The 13,227-nt window shown below is 37.5% G+C and overlaps 2 protein-coding genes across 8 annotated transcripts in view; one reads left to right on the top strand and one right to left on the bottom strand.

Moving 5' to 3' along the window:
* Nucleotides 1–13,227, bottom strand: part of LOC126877076 (omega-amidase NIT2-A-like) — a 182,752-nt gene that overhangs the window by 133,245 nt on the left and 36,280 nt on the right. The window contains exons 2-4 of one of the 6 annotated variants that reach the window (XM_050639897.1): nt 11,523–11,707; nt 10,954–11,122; nt 10,373–10,678 (exon numbers count right to left, since the gene is read on the bottom strand). The exons of the other annotated variants lie outside the window; for them this stretch is intronic. Of the exons in view, the coding sequence (XP_050495854.1) occupies nt 10,545–10,678; nt 10,954–11,122; nt 11,523–11,606 (387 nt within the window). The 5' untranslated portion in view covers nt 11,607–11,707 and the 3' untranslated portion in view covers nt 10,373–10,544. Of the gene's footprint in view, nt 1–10,372; nt 10,679–10,953; nt 11,123–11,522; nt 11,708–13,227 lie in introns of those variants that run through there. 6 annotated transcript variants of the gene reach the window in all.
* The window catches only part of LOC126877079 (venom serine protease Bi-VSP-like), a 99,786-nt gene that overhangs the window by 51,989 nt on the left and 34,570 nt on the right, over nt 1–13,227 (top strand). The gene's annotated exons all lie outside the window — the stretch shown is intronic.

Here is a 13,227-nt window from a genome sequence, read left to right on the forward strand (position 1 = left end):
GTTTGATTAACAATCATTGTTTCGTTTATCTCGATGATATCATTATATTCGGGCAATCGATGGAAGAACATACTAAAAACTTAGTCATTATATTCCAAAGACTCGGGAAAGTAGGTCTAAGAATACAACCAGATAAATGTGAATTCTTAAAGCCCGAATTAGAATATCTAGGACATGTAGTGACAGCAGATGGAGTAAAACCTAACCCTAAAAAGATAGAAGCAGTAAAGAATTTCAAACTACCAAAAAATCCTACAGATGTAAAATCATTCCTTGGGCTAGCTGGATACTATAGAAAATTTATTAGAAACTTCTCTAAAATTGCCAAACCTCAATCTATTTTTAAAGAAGGACATTTAGTATTAATTCATAACGATCATAAAGAACACAAGATAGATACTGAATGGCCAGGGCCATACACCATTGAAAAAGTGAAAAACCCCTTATTATGAAATAATAGTAAATCACTCGATTAGGAAAATACATGGTAACCGTATTAAACCTTACTTTCCAGGACGATCTTCACCTTCTTCATAGTTAGCTAAGCTAAACGTTATACCCCTTAATGGTAGTTCTATATATCAAGAAAAATTAGCTCATGCATACTTATATAGCGAATCCGTAAACGTAATTATAGGTTTAGACATTAAGGATATATATGCAAAACTCAGCGAAATTAAAAGATTTAGACTAATGTTAACAGAACATTTTAAAAGTGAATGCCCGTATTCCAATGAAATGATTACACGCGCTCGCAAAAGAAATTTAGACAATGTAATCATGCATATTAAATTTATGACACACACTTGTTACCGAAGAGGCTCATTGAATTTTGTTGGATCCATTTCTAGAAGTCTATTTGTAACTCTGGATAACGATAATTTAGAATTAATGAATAAAAATATAGATAAATTTTTTGATGAAAACAATAACTTAAAAACCAATATAACTTACAAAACAAATTTCAAAACTATAGCTTTACCCTTAACTGACAGTCTAGAAGAAATCCTAACAAAAATTGAAAACGCTCCAAAAATCATTAATAATGTATAATCGTATAGAATGCACCTCAATCAAATTTCCAACGAAGTAAACTCTCTTAATTATGAACATAGAATTAGAAGTCTTAAGAAATAGGAACTAAGTGTCTTATAAATTATTAGTTATATTGATCTAGCATTACTAGGAACATATGTATATTTAACAAAATAGGATTATTCGATATTATAAGCAAATGCCTACCTTCCAAATTATGTATTCGCGTATTATGTTGTAAAACCAAAGAAAAAAAAAGACACAGGTATAAGCAATATCTCTAGACCAATAGAGCGCACCTTTAAACACATATTCCACACCTGAAATACAACCATTACGAGAATTACCTGAAGACACCAATTCAGTCATCCTCGAAGCAAGGCATGTAAGATTCCAAAAGGGCATACAAAAGGAGGCACTACACCGAAAATAAGAGTCTGGAGGACCAGCCGCACTCTAACACTGGGGGAATGTAACGTCAACAAATATGTCCAACCGACTCAGGAAACCTGAACCGCCTTGCACACGACACCGACTCCCAAAATAAAGGATTATGAATTCGGCACGTAGGCATAAGATAAACGAACATCTAGAAGGGCTGGTTCTTGATCGAGGCTTCAGTCTTTCGGTAACAGTTTAATCGCACACTTGTAATCCTATTATAGAATAGAGGTATCTCGAACTCTGGTTCAAGAACCCAACATTTTTTTATTATTATTTTCCCATTACTTTTACGTGACAAGCAAAGCGTAACGATAAACAAACTCCGGGCAAAACAATGTTGCCGCTGCGTGCAATCGTCAACCGAGGTTGAATTTAAAGTTTTCGATACTCCCCCGAGTATAAATAAAAGAACACGATCGTTAAGACAGTTAGTATCGAACATTCTTATAGCGAATTAATATCGAACGAACGTAAGCATTACCTTGTATACACATATCGAGCAACACTAAGCGAACGACGACTAATTCTGTACTGCAAATAATTTTAAATACATTTGACTACACTAAGTATCAACTCGTCTGGTCATTAATCAACAACGCGTTTAATCGTCCTCCACATACATGTTGTATAAGCTACTATGTGTATATTTATTTATGTTTCCCATAGTACAGACGTATTCCTTATTTTATTGTAGCTGTGTAATTTCAGTAGTCTTGCATAAAGGACATCTGTTTTGTTGCAATTGTATCAGCTATTAATTGTAATACTTGAAGCGTTTGTATCTAATCGTCATGCATCTGTGGTGGCACTCGACCATGGAACTTTCCAACGGCTTCGCGACACAAAGCGCTATACCTTCAAAGGGTAAGGCCGACACGCCTAATGTACCATTGATATCCCTACAGTTCTTTCGCCGAATATTCGGAAGAATGCATACGCGGCAACCGTTGCGGACATCTAATAAACGCGTGCGTAGTGGAGATATCGAGGGGCAACAAAGAAAAGAATCCATTTGGTTTCGAATCAAAGATTCATTCTGCTCCGAGCTGCGGAGTGCGAAAGGTTAAGCGTCATAGCGAAGCAAACACAATTAGAGATACGTGATTATTGACTCTTGATAGTTAATCGTTAATCGTTAATCGTTGTTCATCGTTAATCGTTAATTGTTTTTGATCGTTCATCGTTAATCGTTAATTGTTGTTGACAGTTAATCGTTAGTCGTTAATTGTTGATCATAAATTGTTGACTGTTGATTGTTAATAATTTAATTAACTTTTTTGTTGAACATCAAGAGTATTTCTTGTGGGCACCTTCACCCACTATCCACCTCACATCGTTATTCTACATACGGAAGGCAAGATTGATATCAAGTTCGAAGGACAGACCGCAGAAGTCTGGTCTCTGCTATTACCACGAGACCTTTCGAGACCGCGCAAGGAAGTGCCGGGCCCCTTGCAACTGGACCCAGTGAAACGAGACCAGCCGTCCGTAAACGCGGCATGTGGCGATGGCTTTAGTATCCCATCGCATTTTCGTGACGGACAAGGCACCAAGGATCTCTTTTCTTGTGAACACCGGTGTCAATATAAACGTATACTCGTGCAACAAACTACGCGGATCCGCGAACAAAGATACGTACGAGCTGTTCGCGGCGAATCGAGTGGTCGAAGCAAACCGAAAACGCCTTTCGCGAGTCAAAACGCATCGTCTCTGACGCCACAATGTTAGTGTCACGACCGGCATACTTCAAATCCGATGGACTGACGATGGAGATAAAGATGTGGCGGCACTCGGCGACAATCGGCGGCAATATCGCTGAAGTGTCTAATGAACCATCAACATCCCAACGGTCCTTCCGCCGAAGGTTCTAGAAGAAAGAGCACGTGGCAACGGTCGCGGACGCCTAGCAAATGCAAATGCATGGTGGGGATGTTGAGGGATGACAAAAGAAAGTAATCGGATTCGATCGAAAGTCAAATCATAAGAGCTTCAGTCTTGGAAAGTCACGCCTAGAGTTTGGAAGTGGATTGTAAAGTGAATTGTTGTTAGAAAAAAAATAAAGTTTCTTTTTTTTATTTACACCTCAAATTTCTTTTTTTATTTTGTTATTTTACGTGACATTAGCGCATTCGGTATCGGCAACAGCGCGTGAACGACAAATGGCAGCCGCTAGGATTCGTTACAAAATCTTTGTCTCCCGTGCGATTAATTCTGTATTTAGAATAATTTTAAATATATTTGACAATATCAAGTATCAACTCGTCACGTCATTATTTAAATCATCCACCACAAATCCAAAAACAGAATAAGGAAAACAGAGAAACGAACAAATAGAAAATTAAGTTGCTAACATGTTTTTCTATAATAATATTTTAACATCAATATTGTAATACGCAATGTGTTACGCCGCCTAAAACATCTGCACGCCAGCCCGCGCGACCGGATAACAACCGACCTGCGTAACGTCACTTCGACCCTCAATAAACCTAAGGACCCACCATAACTTTCACTTCCCTGTATTGTTTCGCCATGTGTCTTCAATCCGTTTGTCTTGAAGAATTTCTAAAGCTTAAAAATATTCTCGAAACACAGTCGGTTTTTAGAGAGGTCCTTGGGTTTATTAGTCGCACTTAAAACACGGAGAAAGCGGGTATGCACCCATTAGGAAAATCCGAATAGCCCTGTAATAAAACAAGCTAGGTTTTTCTCACGCACACAGTCATCTATCCACCACGATGGTAGGAGACTCGATACTCATCCCTTCGAGCAGTAGTGCAGGTCATGACCAATCGACACCGCGCTTCGTGGCCCTCACTTTTTCTAACGAAAGTGGGAACAACGAATCCGCGTTCTTTAGGCACAGGGGCACACCCACACCGAACTTTTCTTCCGTATTAGAAAAAGAGCGACAGACAGTCTAAAAACTAACGCCTAACGCGGCAGTCTACACATAGCGCGAGAGTCGCATACTTCACGCAAATCTTTTGTCGGTTCTCGGTGTTGTCGAACACACATCTTCTCTCCTAAATATATTATAGTGCTAAGTCCATTAATACATTAATTTCCATTATAAGAGCCCTGCTCTAGCGTACATATCTATCGCATCTTCATGCGACAAGTTGTTAACTATTTATTTCTCTACGTCAGTGTAATCTAAGTGTTGGAAATATATAATTTATAATTCTGTGAATCACAGTGTTATACAAACTCAATCACCCCTATTATCTCAACGGAAATCAGGGGATCGATCAATTCGTGGTGTCGATTGTTATAATCGTAACGGGGATTTACGACCCCCGTTGACGTCTCTCCTCGCGATTACGTCTCCCCGCAATTGGTCGAAATTTACACAATGTGAAAATGAAAAAATTGGAAGCAACCGAACTACGGATGAAACTAAATCACTTCGCTGCTTGTAAAGATAACTTTTAGTGTTATAAACATAAGTCAAGTAGCAAAGAGCATAAATTGAATTTACCCAAACTCTTCTTGAAATCTGACAAAATGATTCTTTATTTTGTCAAAAAAATCTTTACGTATTTTCCATTCCCATTCGTCGCTTTTTTCAGTGGCGTGTTTATCGCTACGTCGAAACTCCGTCGGGTAGCAGTTAATTTCATTTAAAGTAGAAAACTATTCAGAAACGTGTATACGTTACACAGCAACAAACCAGTCGCCCTGTTATTACCTCGTTCTCAACAGTTCAAATTTCAGGGACAACCGACTACTTAGTATCGACCCAGTACGTCATATTTACTCGCCAAAAGAATTGTAAACGAAAATTGTAACCAGACGTGCCGTTAGTAACTACCATTTTTCGCGAAACTTCTTTTTCATTTGGCGGAAATTTAAACAAACCCCGAAACACCGTGGCGTTTTGCAACTGTCTTTAATCCTTTAAGATAAAAAAGATTGACGCAAAATTTTGACGGGATGAAATTTCACGATATATTCAGGTGAAACGATGCGAAATTAGAGCGAAGCTTATAATGGGAATATAGTTTGCTTGTCTGTTGTCATAAAATGAGATATGCAGAATATATTAAAAAATAGAGTATATGTAATACGAAACTTTATATTATTCATGTTATTATGGACAAAATATCACAATATGTTCATATATTTAAATCTCCTCCGAAAAAGATTATTGTATGTAGAACACAGTTTAACTGTATTTTGAATTCTTGTTTATCAGATCACAATTGATAAGTTGATATTAGGATGATTATCCTCATTTGAAACAATTTTGTGACTGTTACTTGTCAATATACTTTATATCTTATGTACATTTTAAATATAGTACGCAAACTCGAAGTTGCAAGGAACATTAATAAAAACTCAATATTTCAATAACGCCTTTCATGATTATAATTAAATATTTTTTCAAAATGTCGTATCAGTGTTACATCTAGCACCCCCTCCCCCACACACAAAAGTTTACCAATTTATAATATATGTACTAGTAGATTGACAAGTTACGATTTACAGGTTATATAGAATTCTATTTTATGATTTTATAATTTTTCGTTAAATACAATAATCAAATAACTTGCAAATAGTAAAATTTCATTTGTTTTATCGTCAAACTTGTGCAAGGGAACATATTAATGCTGGTAACTTTAGTGACTTGCAAAATTTCAATAGTGCAAGACAGGCCAGATATTCAATTGCAATTGGTTGCTATCCATATTTTCATCGGTCTTACAATAACCTTATGTTATCAATTATGAATTAAAAAGTTAATGAAATCACAACTCACCCAAGGCCAATGGGTATGACTTCTTTTCGAAGATCGATTGAAATCTCGAGTTTGTTGTTTGAGACATTCAGTTACCACAAGACAAAAACACCACTCCATTACAACCGACGTAAACAAAACATGACAGATTCTTCCAATTCTCGGACAACAAACATAGGCATACATACTGTTTTAAAGTCACAGTCTGTCGTTGAACTTTCGCCAAGTAACTTGATACGCACATATACACGTCCCTCGAAATCAGTTTTCGACGAAAATACATACGTGACATGTTATGTTGCAACCGAACGTGAATTTCTCGCGGGAAATAGCCTGATATCGTTTATTTATGCGTCTCTCAAATACGAATTTTACTATACACTTCGTTTAAGACACGCCATTTTGCAAAACGATTATCGAAAGATTACTGCTTACATCGAGATCGAGAATAGATTCGCAGGAAGCTGGATGCCGCGATTTCTTCCCGCGCTTTACTTTCTTCCGAAGTTGTGATTGGTTGATTTCCTGCTGCCATATTCGGTTTCGCCGAGAATCGTGAACACGTACGCTGGAAGCAATGCGGGGTAATTATTTAATTTATTTCATAATATTATTTAACATATATCGTGAAAAGTTCTGAATATTCGGATTCTTCTGTTATCGTTTCATCGTATGTTAGCATTATCAGCTCTCGATATCGAATTGGCAAACAGAATTTTTCTCATACAAAGTAAGTCACATTAAGTATATGTATATGTATAGTCGAAGCAATGCAATTAAAAATTTTTCCATTTTAATTGCTATTATTTATCACAGACATTTTACCGAGCATTCATTTTATAAATCTTATACATACATATATATATATATATATATATATATATATATATATATATATATATATATATATATATATATATATATCGGGTTTACATTAGAATTAGGGTTAGGGGCGTGAAACGAATCTTCGTTTGGGTTATACGTTGTCGTTATGCAATGGAGAAGACATTGACTAGTGCAAATACGATTATTATAGAACCGGACAAGTAACCGCGGTAGTTAGGTGCTCGAGATACTAATGACAATGATCCTAGGTTCAATAACGAATCCGCGGTCAACGGGATGACAACAGAACGTACTCACAAAGTCTAAGTCTGAGAATAATCACTGATCGCGAAGGCGTTACTCTTGGATCGATGAGATCGCGAGCGAGAAAGCCTTTCCCGTCCCGATGATGCCACACAGGAAAACTATAACGGGGTGTGTCTAAGGATACGAGATCATCGGATTCGTCGAGAAAAGCCTTCGTTCAGAAAGTGTTGCTGCTAATTGGTTAATCTCCATATCGGTGGTTAGAAAAGGATGCTAGCCGCCCTCGAGGGAAAGTTGCTAGTGGGAGACGCCGCTCGTTGAAAAATATGTCTTCCCTATCTTCCCGTAGTTGGGACAAAGACTGTTTGTCTGTTTGAAGGACTTTAGTTAATTAAACCTTAAGATTTATAACGGGCCCTCGGGCTAGCCGAACATGTACTGCGGAGACGCATCGACATCTGGCAATCATCTTACTCGAAGAATAGGGTCTGCACGTGGCGAGCCACGGGACAGAAACCGTTGGAATGTTTACTGTCGCGTGTCGCCACAAATATTTCTTTTAAGGAGAGCTATAGAATTACTTCATACCTTTGTTAGGCAAAGCGTTCATCCCGTGACCGCGGCTACGTTCGGCGACTGACTGTCGCCTCGAACCCAAGCTCATTATCACAATTCTCGAATAATTACAATCGGGTTGAATAACTACAATTGTTCAATTACAGCTATAGTAGACTCTAGGTTACAATGTTGCGGGATTATCCAAAATTCCAAAGGCTCCGGTGTTCTTTCATCTCCGACACGGCCATCCTGACTATCACACGTCCTCGTGTGTAACTAAAATATCGTATTTCTTACATTAGATTCGATACAACTGACATTATTTGCGATTTAACTAAATGTCCAAGTAAGTCAAGGGTCCAGTGCAATAACAAAGTTTCGTTCGGAGGTTTGACAACAGAAAAATAAAAGAGAATAGGAATTTGTAATGTTATAATTTGTATTCAAAGTGTTAGGTGCGTTCTGTGAGTCGCCAGCCAGACCGTAATGACACAACAGATCATTTTCGATTTCGTACACCGGTGAACCTCAGTTTGTTGGATCATATTGCCACGTTGGGTGCATTACACCCAGAAAGCACGTAAGCCCACTCAACGGGTTACAACAAAAGCACGTAACCCCACTCAACGGGTTACAACAAAAGCACGTAACCCCACTCAACGGGTTACAACAAAAAGCACATCAACCCACTCAACGGGTTACAACAAAAACACATCAACCCTCTCAACGGGTTACAACAAAAACACATCAACCCACTCAACGGGTTACAACAAAAACACATCAACCCACTCAACGGGTTACAACAAAAACACATCAACCCACTCAACGGGTTACAACAAAAACACATCAACCCACTCAACGGGTTACAACAAAAACACATCAACCCACTCAACGGGTTACAACAAAAACACATCAACCCACTCAACGGGTTACAACAAAAGCACATAAAACCACTCGGTGTATTACTATGACCACAACGCAGTGTTAATGATCCTCTGAGGTCAGTGTACTTGCATCGTTATTATCACCGCCGTTGTCATCACCGCAGACGTCTAACTCAGCAGGGACGCAACCTTCTGGCATTTTTCTCAGTCTGTCGTGTCTGTCCTTATATGATCGTTTGCCGTCTAAGGTTTTTAGGGTATATCTATCTCCTTCCAAAATCTCGGCTATTACGAATGGACCCCTGAATTTCGGATCTAACTTCGTCTGGTTTCTTTCCTCGTTTTTACGTAACACGAAATCGCCAAGGTTGAACCTAACTATTTTAGCTTTGTTTTTGTCGAACCTATCCTTATCGTATTTGGCGCAGTGATACATCGAGCATTTTCGACGATCGCATTTGCGTCTAAGTTAGTTTCGCTTAGTAAGGAGTTATCCCGGTGATCGTGGATTCGTTTGAACTCAAACATTGCTAATAGTATTATTTAATTTAATTATTCGTAGATCGTATTATTCATTAGGCTTAGTGTTTGTTAGACTTATTATTAGTTGTACTTATTATTTGTTAAGCTTAGTGATAGACCTGTATATATGTCTAAATAAAATCTCGGCTTTGTGAAACGATGGCTAGTCCACACGAAGAGTCGTCGCGCGCCCAAAATTCGAATCGTGACCCGACATATATATATATATATATATATATATATATATATATATATATATATATATATACAAGATATATATACAAGAAAGAAGATACAAGAAAGAAGATACAAGAAAGAAGGAATATTATATTAGCGGCATTTTTGTAGCCATTATATAGGGTTTCGATCGCATAATTAATCAGTATCAACTTACCAGTCTTTAACGGAAGGACAAAAAGAAGAGCAGACGACACACAGACCGCAATCATGATCATTTTCAAGTAGAATCTCAAACTGCCGTACATCTTAGAAAACTTCGTTAGTCGTAAGGGATCAAAGGATGATGTCCGCGCTAGGGAAAATAGATGAGAAGCGGCTATTTCAACAACCACCGTGTAGGTACTGCACTAGCCAGAAGTATCTGCGACAGAAATCAGAATACACTCGTTTTCGCATGGTTGGATCAATTTCGCGTGGGACTAACCTGATTGAACCTAACGCGGGATAATTGCTCAACTCACGACTTTAACCAGCCCGCTTGATTCTCTGTAAATGCTTGAAATTGACGCTTGGATTCTTTCCAGATTAACTAGCTTTGCCCCTCCCTCCCTTTATCTATTTTCTTAGATCGACTTAGACTGCCACAATATATTATCTTTCTTCTTTTCTTTCCTTTTCTTTCCTTTTGATCTTTTAAAGCCCTAAATCGCTGGCTATTTTGTATACTATATATTTTGTACACTCAATTACTCTGTAAGTCATAAGTACATATGTTTTACAACGTTATTTGTCATATTTCAGTTAAACCCCAGAAAAGCCAGAAATATATTTTCAGCATGTTTTAACGCGCCCCTGGCAAAGATCTCAAAAACGAGTTGCGGCACAATTTAAAGCGACAAATAGCATCGCGTGTCTCGTTGTGGTAACACACGGTTCGCCAGTTTTTTTTTTTTTTTTTTTTTTTTTTTTTTTTTTTTTTTTTTTTTTTTTTTGATATCGGTGACTGCCATATTCTCTTGAGTTTCCAAATCGTAAAGAATCTTTCCCCAGGGATTGGTCAACTGTGTATGTCCCCATGCGACGTAACTTGCTTAAGGAACACGAGCCGGTGATATGCAGGCAACGTATAATTGATTATCATTCGCTCTGAAACGCTGAAGTAATGACCAGTGCAGTGGTCCAGTGGTCATATTGAATGCCGCTGGATATATCAGCATTTGGCAACCTAACCCAGAGAAGCAGGAAATATGAAGCTACCGAATACCAATTAACTTCGTAGTTGCACGGTTCACATTCCATCATTTCTGAATATGCGAGGACAGTCCTCTTATTGTGCTTTTAATTCTTTTATTTGTTTCATTTTCAGCAAATATACTGGTTTTTTTAAATTAAGCTTCTGTTTATACAGAGTTACAGATTATATTAATTTTATATAGAATATATTTAAGAAAGATATTTAATTTTTTGCTAGTTAAGTATTGATCGATTAAGTTACTGTACCTTTGTTCCGATAAATGCGTGCCATTTCCTCGAATCTAATATCATAGCAAATGCCAATACCTATTTTGCAGCCCTTCACATCGAACGTCGTTAGGGAGTTACCAGGACTGAGTGAATCACTCTCTCGAAAAGTAATCTTATTAGGAATGTCGATGTCGAATAGATGTACCTAATAACATAAAAATGTAGTCGCTAATTCTATTGCTGCAACTTTTGTAATTTAATATCAAAGTTACCAACTCCTAAACTTTAATTATTTTTTATTTAATAACTGACAGCGTTTTTATCACTTTCTTTTATTAAAAAATCTTATCATTTAATAATGTTTAAAAAGGAGAAAAAATAAGTATAATAATATTTTAAGTATTTGAAAAATTTATACAACACAAACACATTACAACAAAAATGGGCGTTTCCCGTATCATAACGTATTTTATAAACCGTAAATTATAGAATTGGTTATAGTATACGTATGTACATATGTATATTCCTAAATTATTCCTAGATAGAGTCACTTTCTTCGCCCCAATATTTTCAAATTCAAAGCCATAAAGGAATATATTACTTACCTTTCGGTGTTTTGCTATCAAAGTTCCATCGGGACCCCAAATAGTACAGGTATTGTACAATTTATCGCCCTCTATTTCAGGCATCGTACCACCAACTACATAGATGTTGTTTTCTTTAGCTGCGTTCGATGAAGCAACGCTCGTTTCACCATCAGGAATACTCTCGGCGTATTTTGGAAAGTACTCTGCGTTGCAATATTTCAATTAATGAAATGTCTTTTGTTCCAACCATAAATTAAATTGAAATGTTTGTCAGTTTTTTATTTTTTAAATTATTAAAATAACTAAGTTTTATATTTCGACTTAATTAAATATGCAATTACTTAGCTAATAGTATATATAATAAATTGTTTCTACAGGTTCAAAATGAAAAATGAATATTTAGAAATATTTAATTACGACAATGCTATTTGTGTTAGCATCAGTGGCTTGTTACTCAACGACTTTGCTAGTACTTTTTGAAACATAAAGTTAGTTTTCAATTAACACTTATACTAGAGGCGGAATTATAAATGCAAAATAATTGATAATACTAATTTATAAGTACCTAATTATTAGTATCTTCAAAAATATATTTATACAAAAATCACGATAATCATGAAAATGGGGAAATCCTATATTCTCGAATCAATTCACAATTTATTTTGTATATTAATTAGATTCCGCGCTCATCAGTACGTACTCACTGGCGAGATCGAGAAAATGTATCGGCAATTCCTCGTACGACCAGAGGATCGGAAATATCAAAGGATATTATGGCGCAGCGCGAGTGGAGAAACAGAAACATATGAGCTTAACACCGTAATACTCTTATCATAGAAATAGAAGCAGTCCTCAATTCCCGCCCGCTAACTCCTATCTCCACCGATCCAAATGATCTCCTAGCCCTCACTCCCGGACATTTCCTCATTGGCGATTCATTAATGTGCTTACGTGATCGAGATTTCAGAGACATTCCATCGAACCGACTCTCCAAATGGCAGCATATCCAACAGCTTAAACAACATTTTTGGAACCGCTGGCATAAGGAGTATTTGAACGAGCTAACCAACCGCAATAAATGGAGCAAGGGTGGACACAGCATCCAAAAGGGCACAATCGTCATCCTCAGAGAGGACAACGTTCCCTCCATGCATTGGCCTCTGGGCCGAGTTCATCCAGGCGCCGATGGTGTTGTCACGTAAAATAACAAAATAAAAAAGGAATTTGAGGTAAAAAATAAAAAAAAGAAAACTTTATTTTTTTTCTAACATCAATACACTTTACAATCTACTTCCGAACTCTGGGCGTGACTTTTTAAGACTGACTCTTATGATTTTACTTTCGATCGGATCCGATTACTTTCTTTTGTCATCCCTCAACATCCCCACCGTCCATGCATTTGCTAGGCGTCCGCGACCGTTGCCACGTGCTCTTTCTTCTAGAACCTTCGGTGGAAGGACCGTTGGGATGTTGATGGTTCATTAGGCACTTCAGCGATATACATTGTCGCCGAGTGCTTTATCTCTATCGTCAGTCCGTCGGATTTGAAGTATGCCGGTCGTGACAGTGTCATCCGGACAGCTACAGTTCAGACGGCAAAAAGCATTTTGGATCGGGGCGTCAAAAGGCTTGTCCCACTGCCAATTCAACCCGATCTCGAGAAACCCGAACAACTAGCCACCGAGACGAAATAAGATGGGAACTTCAACCACACCTCGCTAGT

The sequence above is a fragment of the Bombus huntii genome, unplaced genomic scaffold, assembly GCF_024542735.1.
Source record: "Bombus huntii isolate Logan2020A unplaced genomic scaffold, iyBomHunt1.1 ctg00000115.1, whole genome shotgun sequence".
Classification (NCBI taxonomy): domain Eukaryota; kingdom Metazoa; phylum Arthropoda; class Insecta; order Hymenoptera; family Apidae; genus Bombus; species Bombus huntii.